We start from the raw sequence: 14,560 nt of genomic DNA, 5'->3' as shown, positions 1-14,560 counted from the left end.
TAAACTGTACGAAAATCTCTGGAAGTTTGTGGACCAGCGGCATGCCAGAGAGCATCCCATCATTAAAAGTACGGCGATTGGAACATTTCAAAATTTATTGGTGGCCTTTCAGTTATATCTCGTGTGTATAATTGCAACGGGTTTTAGCTTCATTATTGAATATGGAGTAGGGTATAGGATTAAGAGATCTCTAATTGTGATGAAGTTCACTTATGTATGATTGAGATTGGTATAAATCCTGAGCAAAGTATGCATGCTAATTTTTTATGACATAACAATGAATTGTCATGTGTTAATCTCACAGATATGAAGTGACACTCCATATCTGTGGTTAATCTGGCATGACATTTCAAAATCTCTGTGCCACGTGGTGGAGGTGGCAAACGTGCTGCAACAGATGTCGCAACTTGGCGATCTTTTCGAAAATTTCCACCAAAATTGGAAATATACGGAATACAATATACCAAATAGGGTTGCCTCCAAAATTCACTATAGGTTGAGCTAATAAGAGGGTGACACAACAATTGTGTCAAATTTTTCCAACTGATGAGCAAATCTTTCACATTTTGGATTTAAAAAATCAAACCATAGTATGGCCATTGGCCAGTCGTGGATGTACTGCTTACTTGTGTTTTACCGTTCTCTGGAACAACCTTTTTTTACATAACTATTGGAAGACTATTTATTTCAGGTATGTATATGTATATAAAATAAATAATTTTGATAAACTTTTCTTACTTAACTTTCTGTCCAACATTTTAAAATACATAATTGTATGGCGCAATACCCTTATAAATCCTTTATTAAGGCCAAGTTGCATAACACGCATTGAAGCTACTAATAGTTGTCAAGTTCCGCCGAAGAAAGGCATTGCATTGTATTTACCTTTGTTGAAAACTTCAACGACAAATAAATAAATAGTACATATTTTTCCCTATAATCCTTCTTCGCAGGTTTGAAGTCCACAAATTCGACGCAACTAAAGTTCAAACCCTGCACCAACGTACATTCAATCCGTTACCAGACAAAAGTTTGGCAACATTACCTAATATTTCAATATAACGACCTATTTATAATCTCATTTTTAAGTCGTTGCTACCACTCTTACCTATTTGAGCCACCAAACAGTACCAGTTCCCATTTACGATGAAGAAAATTCTGACAATCATAATTTACCAAATATTTCACCTGGTTCCCCAAAAAGGCTGTCAAACCTTCCCAAATTTTGATCTCGATCCGAACTGGCTCCTTCTAATTGGCGTTACGACTACTAAAAATTCTTCAAACGTATCGACACTTCCGGACACCCAAACATTACATGACACCACCTTAATTTCCGGTCATCTCAGCGGAATCCCAGTAAAGCCACTGCTCCTTAACTATTCCAGGCATAAAGACGAATTTCCATCGTGGCGACTAAATTGTGCCCAAATCCTAGTCTTCAGCAGGACTCGAAGTCTTCTTCAATATTACGACGAACTCGTAAATTGGGGAAACCGAAATAATGTCGTGATCTATTTAACTTTAACCCTAACCAGTTTGATAGTATTGATGGAATCCAAGTTTCTTAATTTTCTGTCGATAATGGGTACCCCGATTTACGTAATTGTTGTGCAAGCCGATGAAAATACTGGTAACCACCTTATCATCTACACTACGCTGCTTTCTCTCACTTAGGGGTTCCGGAATTGGTATCATTTCCCCGCAGTGGGGGGCAAATTGCTCTTTCCTTCTCCGGAAAAGTTGACAAGTTTGCGACGAGGGGTGAACTATAACCAAGAAATGCATAGATTGTCATTAATGACTGAATGGGTAAGAAGACTGAGATGGGCGGATTGCGAAAATCATCGCGAATTTGTTCGCGTAGGTACGTGGTGTTTTATCTTGTTTGCCCCACTACAGTTGGTCTCGAGGAGGTTAAATTTTACGTTTTCGACGAAAAAGTAAGTAAAATATTGTGTTTAGGGGTGCTATGGTTTATATTTTATAATTATAGCCTTTTCTTCATATGAAATGGATATCGAAAAGGGCCTTATTTGCGAATTTATATATGTAGGGTGACCATATTTGTCCTGACTAAAACCGGGACATTTTTTGGCCAAAAAATTTTTCCATAATATCTAGTGCTTGGCGAAAAATTTTTTCCATAATATCTTGTGCTTGGCGAAAAAATTTGCCATAATATCTTGTGCTTGGCAATTCAAATATCACTGAATTTTGAGAATGAGCCAGGAAAGGAAATTAAGTAAATATTACATGCAGGTTACTAGTATTTATGTACAAAAATATACTTTTTCATCAATATTTTGGCGAAAAAGTGAAATAATTTAATTTAAAAAACCGGGACACTTTATCAAAACCGGGACATTTTCGGGACGCCGGGACAGGGTTTGAAAAGCGGGACATGTCCCCGCTAAACCGGGACGGATGGTCACCCTATATATATGTAAATCGTAATTCAGTTCGGTTACTTTTTGCGATGTGAGTACGCGCTTAAAAATAATGTTACTGTTTGAATCCTAAGTGCACTTTAATTTTAAATTTTGCAAAATATGCTAAATCTAGTCCAAATTGTACGGTTTAGTTAAGAGTCTTTAATGACTCTACAGAAAATTCTTAAATTAATTCCTAAATTAATTCCTAAATTAATTAGGGATTTACCTAATGAATAGTACTCTGGATTTATGGTCGAGGAATTATAATTAAGCACATTTCTGGATAAGTAAAGCATTAAAAAATGTGCTTAAATTTAATTCCACGAGCATAATATACTTTACTTAATATCGAATTGACAGTGTATTTATTTTTCAAATGGGTAACATTATTTTTAAGAGTGCAAGATGTTTGACGCTGTAATAAATTCTTCATTTTGTTTACCTCAGGTCTAATACCTATTCCCGTTTTTCTCTGGCATTGCAAGCACATAAAATAGTGCTTCTGAAAGGGCAGATATTCTACATGTTTAAAACTTTAGACCATTATGTCCTCTACTGTCAGAAAAATCCGAGTATGTCGTCCGTCATTATTTGGCACTTCGTCACCATCGTGGACGAATATGTTTGGCTGATTTGTTTCCTCGTTTCGCTTATTCTGGGAGTTACCAGGCTGGGCGAATTTACGGATTTGTGCGCGGCTTTTGTGCGACAAGGAATGCGAAATAGGTAATAATTTTGAAATGATACAAGTAAAATTGTGTTTTTTTAATTGCTTGTAATAATACAAATAATTATATAAAAATAGTCATGAAAAAACCATACACGTGAACACACTTCAGTAAACCGTAAACGGTTCGGAAAACCTATGTTTTACCTTGAAAACAACTACCTCAGGGTTTAATCGGGTCCTAGGATGAACAAAGATAACTTATAATGTTAAACTTTGTTAAATTAATGTACTCAAGATATACATACCATAAAACTTTAATTCAAAATCCCAAGAACAGACCGATAACAGTAATATGTTAAACTCCAAGTTCAGCTGTAAATTGTGATTTTTGAATCATAAAGATAAATTAGAAATAAAAAGCAATAATTTAAGGGATATTAATCAGAGTACTTCATTCCTGTTTGAAATGTAGTTGCAAACGGATTCTATGGATTTATCTATTATAACTTTAGATAAAACCTACTGAAACCAGAGTAAGACGCCTGTAAAACCCAAACCCTGTAAAATCCGGGGACGGAATACGTACCCTGACACCTCTCCATTGTTAGACATTGAATTTTGCGGCCAATATTTTTCGTCAGATAAACAATTCAAAGGAAATATAAGTGCCACATGATTCCGAAATTTTGGTTATATTTTTAACACAACTAGCCAAATAATCCCAGCGGGGCCTGCATAAAGGTTCCATTGTCAGATGAATCTTTTTTTCGGTGTATTACTCAACTGGTATAAAACCATTACTGGCCACTATACATTAGTAATGATTTTCCTGGATTTGTAACAGTATGTTCCTGAGTTTTAAATTTTTCATGCCTGAAACATTATTATGTAATGCTGGTAATACCCGTAATTACATACTACTACGGATAGAGTAATATCACTACCATAAAATGACAGTGTTAAGTTCTGGGTCGGTCCGTAAGTCAATGCAAGTCGCCCCGTAGAGGAGACAAAGAAGGAAGCGGAGCAAACACTGCATGCATGCATGAATGCATGAACTGCTACCCCATACATACATCAACTGATCAACCAACCATCATTACTCATCAATAGTGGTTATCATGATAAGTGATCGTGATAAACACTATTAATTAATTATTTTAGTTTGAGAAACTCCACCCACAGCGAGTGGCATATCAATTCGAATGTATTTTTGACGCTGAATCCAACGCCATTAATAGTTTTGACCTCCGAGGCCCCCGTGACCTTCCCGTGACCGTGGCAGCCAAATATGGCTTATTCGTGATGTCGCATATCAATTCGAATGTATTTTTGACGCTGAATCCAAAGCCATTAATGGTTTTGACCTCCGAGGCCCCCGTGACCTTCCCGTGACCGTGGCAGCCAAATATGGCTTATTCGTGATGTCGCATATCAATTCGAATGTATTTTTGACGCTGAATCCAAAGCCATTAATGGTTTTGACCTCCGAGGCCCCCGTGACCTTCCCGTGACCGTGGCAGCCAAATATGGCTTATCCGTGATGTCGCATATCAATTCGAATGTATTTTTGACGCTGAATCCGAATCCGTCAATAGTTTGACGTTAATTATAGAAGTTGGGGTTTATGGAACCTAACGGGAGCGTGAAGCGCGGGAATATAAATAGTTAGCTATGCAGTTACTCCCACACGAGGGGAATTTAAGTAATTAGCTATTCAACTACTCCCACAGGGGGAAATCAAATTGTACTGTGACCAGGTTACTTAAAATGCAGTATGACTGGGCAAACCCTCACTCTGATGTATGTATGTAGTACGACGAAGTCTCCACTGGGAATTATTTAAAGTATAGCATGACGGATTTTTCGCTTTGGGCACACCCCCCACTGGAACTCTAGAACCCGGCCTTGGCCGGGCTATACGCTAGTATTAACATAAATATGTACTCGGGTCTGTAATTATTTTACACCAGTTTTCTAAGAGTATAGCCGCCCTAACTTCTGTACTCACCCCTCCACAGCGACATGTTCCTCAGGATGATAACTATCAAGGCAGCCTGGCCTAGATAGTCCACATCAACATTTGACTCCTCCAGTTCCCACATTTTCAACTGTTCCATCACCCGATTTATCTCATGGATTGAGCTGTGAGCAAAGAAATTCATCTTCATCTCAAATTTCCCAACGTTGGGAAACAATTGTACGATACGTTCTGCAAATTCTTCTTGTCGGTGTTTATAACAAAGTTCCAGCGTCAGAGACTGAACTCCTCTGTGTCGCTGCCACATATTCAGACGGTCTGACAATTTTCTCGAAGCGAACGAGTTTTTGAACGACAAGTTCTTCAATGCTGGGAGGTTCTCCTCATTCAAAAACTTAGTGTGCAGACATTCATGTCCTACGTCGTAAGTGAGCGACGCAAGTTTCGACATCACAGGAACGTCCATGCTTCGTCTCTGCGGTAAATTTGAAATTCACATAAAAAATTGAGATAACAAAGCGGCCTATTGTCATAGATCGCTGGAAGCGTGTATAGTAATTTACGATACGTAAATTTCATTTTAATTGAATACGGCAGTCAATTTTTACCTGATACCCACCAGGCGCATCATTTAGATACTTCAGTTCCACCTCTGTCAGCGAATTCTTAACCTGCCTCAACATCGCGGTTATGTTATCAATATTTATGGCACGGTCTGACCTGTGGAAGTAGAGTTTAAACGACTCGAGCTTTTTGCACCTCTCCAGATCCGGGAAGGAAGCCCAGACGTCCAAAAAGGTCAAATTTGGTGCTGAATCAATCAAGCTTTGGAGTAATGGGTGGAACGAGCCATTTTCTTTCAGTTCGCCAGGCCTGAACGTAATGCTAGTTAAATTAGGGTGAACGTTAAGTTTTTCAGGTATATCTAGCTCCAAACAAATTTTATATTTCCCCATGAAGGCGGAGACGTGTAGGATATCTTTGGATATCAGCATGCTTAACCCTTTCGTGATAATGTCGATGGCCTTGTTTTTTTGGGCGACTGTGTCGAACTCCTCGTAGATTTTGAGGCTTTTGATAAGCTTTTGGTTGACAAGAGGAGTCGCCAGGTTTAAATTTGAACCGTGGTACACGAACAGCTGGTGAGCGTGAAGATATACACGACATCCTAGTAAAGTGGCGGCTTGATCGGCCCAATCATGGCTGACGAGACGGCACGACTTCAAATCAGGTATACTGACCTGGTAAAAGATTTTGCTGAGAATCTGATAGAAAATGAGGATACTTTTGTGCATCAAAAGAATAAATTGGATGCTGATGTGATCGCAAAATTGGTGACGACTGACCAAATGATTCATCAAGGCTTTCGACATTGCCCTAGTTGATGCTACAATTTTGTCATTGCCGGCTGGAATTAAGCAGGCGTAAAATTAGGATCAAGATATGCATGAACAAATATTTTGCAAAATGTTAACAGATTTCATGCAGTAATTTACAACGATTGGAAGAAATTCTCCCATTTCTGGTTGAAGATGACGTCAAACCCATACTGCTCACAATTAAATGTCCGGCTAATTTAAAAAATAAAACATGACAAAAAGATTTTTTAAGTCTAGTTGTTGCTCAACTGCTGTGCCAATCAAGTTTCGCCTGGCTGTCGATTAATGAGTTCTCTCACCAACAAAAGAACAGACAGAGGGGCGGACCTAACGGCGGCCTTCTCAAGTGGCGTCAGACCGGAATAACTATTGCAACTAAAATCAGCTCACCTTCAAATATTTCGTACACTTAATACCATAATTTCGGCGTTTAACTTAACAGGGCGATTTGCCACAATTTTAAAACTCCTGCGTAGAATGTTTACTAAACTTCTCTTCCCTTAGAGATTATTCGTGTCAGGCAAGAAATATTAAAATATCGTATCTTTCAACATACTGCGTATGTGATTCTGTTTGTATTTACTTATAAAATGAGTTAGCAACAGGAAAAGGTGATTGATCGATAAGTTCTGGAATTATGCACTGATAACGATAAAACGCAGCAGAGTTGCGTCAGACGATTGCATACATACGTTAAACAAACTTTTGGTTTACCGATGTATGTAGAGAACGACCGCACTTGATTATGTGAAGGTTCATCATTCACATAATGAAGAACTTTTACACGCTAGCATAAGAACAATATATCTCTGCTGATGACCAATGTCACAGACGCCAATTTGTTAAGTGCATAAATATTCAATGGCAAAACCAACCTTTAAGAATTTTTCAATATCAAATATGATATGTGATACATCATAAATGTTATTTATGAAGTTGATTCACCTTTCAAATAAGTCACAATAATGAAAAACTGTCTCTTCAGATTTTAAATTTTCTTAGCAACGTTAAAAAAATTCCCTAGCAACGTTAAAAAAATCTCTAAGGAAGCTGGCAACCAATCTGAATGAAGGAGTGTCGTGGAAAGTTTAACGGAACAGCCTTTTCGATGTTTTTATACATTTAGATGTTGTTTTACTGTCAAATAATAATTTGGTTATAATTAGTACATCGCCCCAGTTATGTCGTGCCTTCTGTAGGGCTGAAAGCCTACACAACGCCAATTCCATCGCGTCGAATTAATTAATTAAATTAACCAGTCTAGACGAGGTCATAGACTGGCTTGGCCGTGAAGGCCAACTAAGTTAATGCGGGTGAGATACCCGCAACCTACTATATAAGGAGCGTCCGAGCTCTCATTTCCTACCACTATGTTTTTGACTCGCGACGAGTCAACGCCCATGCACATGTATGTATGATTCTCTCTCGACTAACAAGCCAGCGACTGGTACTACCACTGAGGACAGAGGTAGCGGCTCTAAGCCCCTTTCTTGCTAACTAACCATTCTTACCTAAATAAATCTCTATTTAAATACGTACTTACTGTCCAGTGCCACCACCACTTTCCTGGTTTGACTCCAGTCCACCGCATAACTCTTATACAACACGAGTAGGACTCGGTATAACTTGAGTAGGTATGCACCAACAGCTCAGTTGAGCTCTCTCTCGCTCCTAGTTTCATCCTGCCTCAACACCACTGGCCCATTCTTAAATACAAGGCCATGCTTAAAAGCATTGCCATGCTTATTAACCAGTGAGCCCAAGTTCCATTTATCTTTTGGTTGCTCACTCTCACAGACAGACACGGCGTTCTAACCGCTCGGTCTGTCTCTATATGTAAGTAGCACTCTCTTCCAACTCGCTCCACTACACAGCGTAACGCACACGGTCGCGTTCTCCTGCAACCAGCAAGGGTTGCCTCTCTCTTCTCAGTGCTCACCCTTACACTTCTTCGAATGATTTTATTGTGTTGAATTAAAACTTGCTGTGCCCCGTCTTTAAGACCGGCTTGTAGGCTACTTAATTAATATTTTATTCTATTAGTATGTGTATACATCGATTTATACAAACTAATCGTGCGTCATTGAATCCTTCCACCCAACTCTTGCTTCCAGTGACTGACATGTTTTTATTATCTATGTTATTAATTATTACGTATTAATTATTCATATCGTGTTGTTCACACAATATTATTTGAAAACCAATGCAAACAATGGCGTGATATTAATTGAGTGTGTAAATTACTTTTAATCTGAAGTACATCGTGATGAACAAGTTTTAATTAAATTGTTGTCGCCGGCCTGTTAAATGTCGAGCCCTGTCATCAAATCAAATGATGACATCGTTGTTTATCTTATCCAGGGATGGGCAAAATATATTTATCAAAATACAGTATTTTGAGCTCCGTACTTCCCAAGGTTTGGATTCCCGGGGATGTTACGCCCAAAACAATACGAGAATCTACTTGGCGAAGGCAACAGTCAGGCGAAAATACAGGTTTTGTGTTGAAATTATAATGTCAAAATAAATTTCTTTCGCGATTTTCTAAAAACAAAGCGATAAAAAGTTACTTTGTCGATAAAGCCTTATTTTCGTAACACTGTTGCCTTCTCTGGGTAGATTTTCATCTTTTTGTGGGTGTTCCAGCGCGGGAAGTCCAACACGAAGCTAAAAATGCTATATTTTTATAAAGTATTTTGTCCATCCCTGATCTTATCACCTTTTCAGTAATATTTACACTAAACTCGCCGACGACAACAATTTAGATAATAAAAACTTGATCACTATGAAGTATGTAAGTACTTAACATTAAAAAGTAATATAAACTCAACTAAAATCTCGCCATTCCACCTTTATTTCGAAAGCTTGAAGCAAAACAGATTAAACATAATGAAGCTTATTATAGGATTATTATTGGTCTTTACAATTTCACTCTGTAATTCAGAAGAAACACCGGGTAAGCTTATTTTGGGGAAAAATTACGTAAAAATTTTGTCCTATTTAGTTTGTATTTATTTTAGCTGCCAGATGCCGTCAATGGATGGGAACAACCTGGTTCTCGTTCTACGACACGTGCAACCAAGTCGACTGCCCTTGCTTCCCAGAGCTAGTTGATTGGGCACCCTTGCCAACACCCGATTGTGCGGCATGTTGCATGTCCACCATGATCGGATGTAATTACCAGATTGATACTTTGGTCGCCCTCGAAAATCACAAAAAAGCACAAAATGAATGCTGTAGAAACGCCACCAGTGCGAAATGATTAAATTTTGCAGTTTTTTGCAGAGATTTGATTAAATATTAAAAAATAGAAATAAAACTTTTGGCTAGCAATGGCTTGGATCTGTTCTCTCTTCAGAGTAATTTTACATGCTGTCCTTATGAGACTGATTATTACCTGTCAATTACTGAATTATGATCTAACAATCTTAATGAACCATTTTGCAACAAAATGACCCTGCTGGATTACCCAATCGAATTAGTGGTAATTAATTATCAATGATATTACTACATATTATTTAATACTGCACGGATTTATCCTCGCCATTAATATACCCAGAGTTGTTTTAAATATCTCAAAAGTATGTAAATACTTCATTTCTAAATACTTGACTACTTGAGTGGTATTTAAGTATTAAATACTTAAATAACTGAATTTGTTTTAAATATTTAAATACTAAATACTTAAATATATACTCGAATTTTGAGAAGGTATTTAAATACTCAATTACTTAAATACCTGAATACATATATCTTAAGTACTTAAGTACCGGTTATTTAAATACTCTTTAAACAGTATTTAAATAGTGGTAGCATCTGAATTACCAACTCTTATGTTTAGATCTATACTCTCAAGTGGAATCGTCAACAAACAAATTGAGTGATTGTGAATGAATGAGTGAATGAATGAGTGAATGAATGAACAAAACGAATGTTTGTGAGAATTAGATTGAGACGAGATATGTGGAATTAATAATTTGTGTTACAAGCTGAACATGAGTAATCAATGTGAAGAAGCTTAAAAAAAGATAAAACACAAATGATTTCTTTAAATTTTCGATTTAACTAAAATTTTCACACATGTTTGATCAATTTTCAAATAATAAAAAACACGGGCTGTAATAATCTGCTTGATTTTGCCCTACAAAATTAATCTATACCTCAGAACACCAAATGAATGCTATGAATTTGGTAATTAACAACGTCCAAAATCCGAGTTTTGAATCATGTAAAAGAAAATTAGTATTTAAATAATTAATTTTAAATACCTGCAGTATTTAAAGTATTTAAATACTAATTAGTTAAATACATTTTATACGCTCAGGTATTTAAATAATAAATACTAAATACTTGAAATTCAGTATTTAGATTTTAAATAAACCGTTGTAGCGGTAGAAGAAGCTCGCCCTGTTATACTTAAGTGGGTGGAATCGGTACACAATTTTGACATAATCATGGCTCAAATTTTTATAGACTTGTGTATAAAAATGGATATTAGGAAATAAATTCTAGAAATGCATCATTTAATTTAAATTTTTGTAGCTATGGTCCGGTAAATCAGACATAGAAACAATAGAAAACTCTGTGAATTAGAAAACATCCGTATTTTTAATAATGCAGAATTATTAAAAATTCTTGGTCGCTGTTTTTTTGAATTACATACCCAATTATTTACTCGAGAAGAAGAGCAACTTATCAAGAGGGAGGGCAACTTATCAAGAGGGAGAGCAAGTTATCAAGAGGGAGAGCAACTTATCAAGAGGGAGAGCAACTTATCCAGAGGGAGAGCAACTTATCCACAGGGAGAGCAACTTATCCAGAGGAGAGCTTATCAAGTCGAAGAGATACATCAGGCGGTGTAACGAATCGGGTGGTGTGACGTATCGACGGCTGTGACTTATTGAGCGGTGTGAGAGGTACGTAACTGTTAGTGTCATAATGCCTCGCAAAAAAATTAGTGCAAAAGAAAGAATGCGGAGAAAAAGAGAACACGAAGAGTTCCGGAGAACAGAAGCCGCGAAAAATGCAGTTGCGCAAAAATTACAAAGGATGGATGAAAACCTAAGACAGCAAGAGCAACAAAGAGATGCAGCGGGACGAGTCGAGCGCAGAAAGGATTCCATCTACCGTGAAGCGGATAAAGAGCGGGACAGGATTGACCACTCTACCCGTCGAGCGGACGAGGCTTATCGCGATGCGCAAAATGAGCGGAATAGGATGGAACATGCTACCCGCCGAGGAAACGAGGATTATCGCGACGCGGAAAATGAGCGGAATCGGATGGAACATGCTACCCGCCGAGAAGACGAAACTTTCAAACAGGCCGAACAGCAGCAAAACACAATTAAAAAAGCAATTTCACGTCATAAGGCTCAGACCAATTTTGATATTTTGTGTAAATCTTTCCATTGTGAGATACTTGATCAACCTAAATGGATATGTGGTTCGTGTGGAGGTCTTTGGTATCGATCATCTATGCATCCGACAACAATGGAAGTCGTGAGGAAACTTCATCCCAAGAAACCTTTCGCCCATCTAAAAGTGGATGGCAAGTACTTCTTATGTGGCACATGTCACGATTTGCTGAAGAGTGGTGACGTGCCCAGGTTGTGTATGTCAAACGGACTGTATTTTCCTCCCATTCCACATCAATTACAGAGCATGACTAGCTTAGAGGAACGTTTGGTTGCATTGAGGCTACCGTTTGCTCAGATTAGATCGTTAGGGAGCGACCGTCAGTACGGAATCCGAGGGGGAGTAGTAAACGTTCCAAACGACATGGACATAGTCGCCAAAGTTATTCCCCGCCGATTTGATGAGACGAGTACAGTACAGGTTCAATTGAAGCGCCGCATGACTTATAAACTTCCATACATGTTCGAAACAATTCGACCATACAAAGTTTTCCATGCAGCAAATTATTTAGTACGTACCGAATTGTATAAAAAGGAAAAGGTATTTCTATCCTCAGACTGGGCTAATAGTGTTTCAACAGACACAGTAGAATATATAGTAAACCCAAGCGATGCTACTCAAAGTTATACAGACATAGAAAATATTAAAGACTTATCTATCAGTGACAAAGCCGAAACTGAAGACAATGATCCACCGTTAACGGAAACTCTAATGCAAGAAGATCAACTAATCATGGCAGTGGCACCTGGGGAAGGAATGCGCCCGTTGTCTTTACTTATGGATCTCGACGCCGAAGAGTTATCTTTTCCATCCATTTACTGCGGCATCAAACGAAAACTGAATCCAGAAGCTAACTTGTCATATAGTGATATTGCAAAGTCCGAACTACGCAGATTTGATCCACGCTGCAGACGAGCAGACAAGATCTTATATAGCTACCGTCTCGTTCAAACTCATAGGATCGCTAGTAACATAAACATATGTCTTCGAAAAAAGAAAAAGCGTGGGATCGTGACCGTTGGAAACCTACTTAACAAGCAATGTGTCCAGAGCTTAATTCAACACGATGACGGGTATCGGCTTTTGTCAAACATTGTCAACTCACCGTCATATTTGGAAGAGAAGAAGAAGGACGTAATGGCCATGATTCGTCAACTTGGACTCCCAACATTTTTCATTACAACATCAGCTGCAGAGACGAAATGGCCCGAGTTGATCTCCATGCTCCATAATAGGAAGTATGGGACCGTGTTAACTAATGAAGAAGTTTCTAATATGAAGTTCGATGCTAAAGCGGATCTCATAAGACATAACCCGATAGGATGTGTAATGGCTTACGACAGACGGGAGAAGGCAATGGACAGATTTTTGATCAAGCCAGTGGGTGGAATCTTTCATCCTTATGTACACCAGGACTTCTTTAAAAGGAAAGAAGTTCAACAACGCGGGTCAATTCACACACATAGAATGGACTGGATTAAGGATGCTCCGACGTTTGACAAAGAAAATTCGCTAACTCACCAAGCTTGTTGTGAATTCATAGATGAATTCATAACCTGCAAGAAAGATGAATCCGATGACATGAAGGAAGTCCTGGCATACCAAATCCACAACCATTCACATACTTGCCAAGACAAACGACGAGGATGTAGGTTCGGTTTTCCAATTGCACCTATGAGGACGACAAGAATACTACTTCCGTTACCTGCGAACCAAGTGAAGCAATATAAAGAACAATTTGCCAAGATTAAAGAAAAGCTTGCCACATTTGGGCGACATGCAGAAGAAATTAACTTTGATAGGTTTCTTGAAGATGTGGATCTTACTGAAGAAAATTATATTTTCTCAATTCGTTCCAACCTCAAAATTCCCAAAGTTTTTCTTCGACGTGGAACCCATGAAATTTACATAAATGCATATAATAAGAAGCTTCTTTTATGCTGGCGAGCAAACATTGACATTCTATTTGTTTTGGATCCCTATTCTTGTGCCAGTTATGTTGTGAATTACATAAGCAAGTCAGATCGAGGCGTATCGAAACTTTTACGACAGGTTAGCAAGGAAATTAGGGACGGTAATTTTAGTTTGAAAGAACGCTTAAGCTCATTTGCCTCAATGCTTTTGCGAAATCCTCAGAGGTATCGGCTCAAGAGGCCGCTTGCTGTTTATTAAAAATTCCTATGACACAAAGTTCGCGTGACGTAACATTTATCAATACGAATAGACCTGACGACAGGGTAATTTTCGTTAAGCCTGCCGACGAACTTGAGAAAATGGATCCAGATTCATGCGACATAGCTCTCAAAGGAATTTTAGAACGTTATGTAGTGAGGCCAAGGGCATTGGATAATCTTTGTTTAGCTGATTACGTTGCAAACTATAACTTTACCAAAGTGTCCTCTTCTCTGCGGAAGCAAATTAATCAACCGATCACCTCATTAAGTCTGATTGACAATAGTGGGTACATAACTGAGAGAACAACTTCTCGAATTATCCAATATCGCAGATTCGGTCTCCATCAAGATCCTGAGAATTTTTATAGAGAATAAATTATGCTGTATGTACCATGTCGGGATGAAAACACAGATCTTCTTGATATTGATCATGTTTCAGTTTATCAAAACTTCTTAGATCAAATTACACAAAAACGACAAATATATGATCCATGTTTTCTTGAAAC

The 14,560-nt window shown here is 38.1% G+C and overlaps 2 protein-coding genes and 1 long non-coding RNA gene across 6 annotated transcripts; 2 read left to right on the top strand and 1 right to left on the bottom strand.

Moving 5' to 3' along the window:
- Positions 1 to 3,181: 3,181 nt before the first annotated feature.
- On the bottom strand, positions 3,182 to 7,027 carry LOC118437074. 4 transcript variants are annotated; one of them, XM_035855855.1, is made up of 7 exons: positions 6,765 to 7,027; positions 6,583 to 6,657; positions 6,433 to 6,494; positions 5,695 to 6,351; positions 5,117 to 5,561; positions 3,411 to 3,836; positions 3,182 to 3,343 (listed from the first exon to the last, which is right to left on the bottom strand). In XM_035855855.1, exons 2-6 carry the CDS (start codon positions 6,632 to 6,634, stop codon positions 3,796 to 3,798), a joined length of 1,257 nt encoding a protein of 418 aa, XP_035711748.1. In that variant the 5' UTR covers positions 6,635 to 6,657; positions 6,765 to 7,027; the 3' UTR covers positions 3,182 to 3,343; positions 3,411 to 3,795. The 4 variants fall into 4 exon arrangements, with proteins under 4 accessions (XP_035711748.1, XP_035711745.1, XP_035711747.1 ...); XM_035855852.1 differs by having other exon boundaries at positions 5,695 to 6,494; XM_035855854.1 differs by having other exon boundaries at positions 3,411 to 3,477; positions 5,695 to 6,494.
- A 2,238-nt stretch (positions 7,028 to 9,265) lies between these two features.
- On the top strand, positions 9,266 to 9,798 carry LOC118436971. The gene is made up of 2 exons (XR_004835818.1): positions 9,266 to 9,421; positions 9,486 to 9,798. It is a non-coding gene; the product is annotated as an uncharacterized LOC118436971 (long non-coding RNA).
- A 1,638-nt stretch (positions 9,799 to 11,436) lies between these two features.
- Positions 11,437 to 14,429, top strand: LOC110855134. Its single transcript, XM_022103554.1, has 2 exons — positions 11,437 to 13,954; positions 14,017 to 14,429. Exons 1-2 carry the CDS (start codon positions 11,437 to 11,439, stop codon positions 14,427 to 14,429), a joined length of 2,931 nt encoding a protein of 976 aa, XP_021959246.1.
- The last annotated feature ends 131 nt before the right edge of the window (positions 14,430 to 14,560 follow it).

Source organism: Folsomia candida, unplaced genomic scaffold (genome assembly GCF_002217175.1).
Source record: "Folsomia candida strain VU population unplaced genomic scaffold, ASM221717v1 Fcan01_Sc011, whole genome shotgun sequence".
NCBI lineage: Eukaryota > Metazoa > Arthropoda > Collembola > Entomobryomorpha > Isotomidae > Folsomia > Folsomia candida.
This window is presented reverse-complemented; position numbering and strand designations above follow the sequence as displayed.

What these genes read in the sequence shown, in the direction of transcription:
- LOC118437074 (XM_035855852.1), bottom strand. Translation starts at nt 6,634, where the DNA reads ATGGGTTTGACGTCATCTTCAACCAGAAATGGGAGAATTTCTTCCAAT. An exon ending in GAGAATTTCTTCCAATCGTT is followed by an intron (nt 6,495 to 6,582) that starts GTAAATTACTGC and finishes GCTTAATTCCAG; the next exon opens with CCGGCAATGACAAAATTGTA. An exon ending in GAACATGTCGCTGTGGAGGG is followed by an intron (nt 3,837 to 5,116) that starts GTGAGTACAGAA and finishes ACCTTTATGCAG; the next exon opens with GCCCCGCTGGGATTATTTGG.
- LOC110855134 (XM_022103554.1), top strand. Translation starts at nt 11,437, where the DNA reads ATGCGGAGAAAAAGAGAACACGAAGAGTTCCGGAGAACAGAAGCCGCG. An exon ending in TAGCAAGGAAATTAGGGACG is followed by an intron (nt 13,955 to 14,016) that starts GTAATTTTAGTT and finishes CGAAATCCTCAG; the next exon opens with AGGTATCGGCTCAAGAGGCC.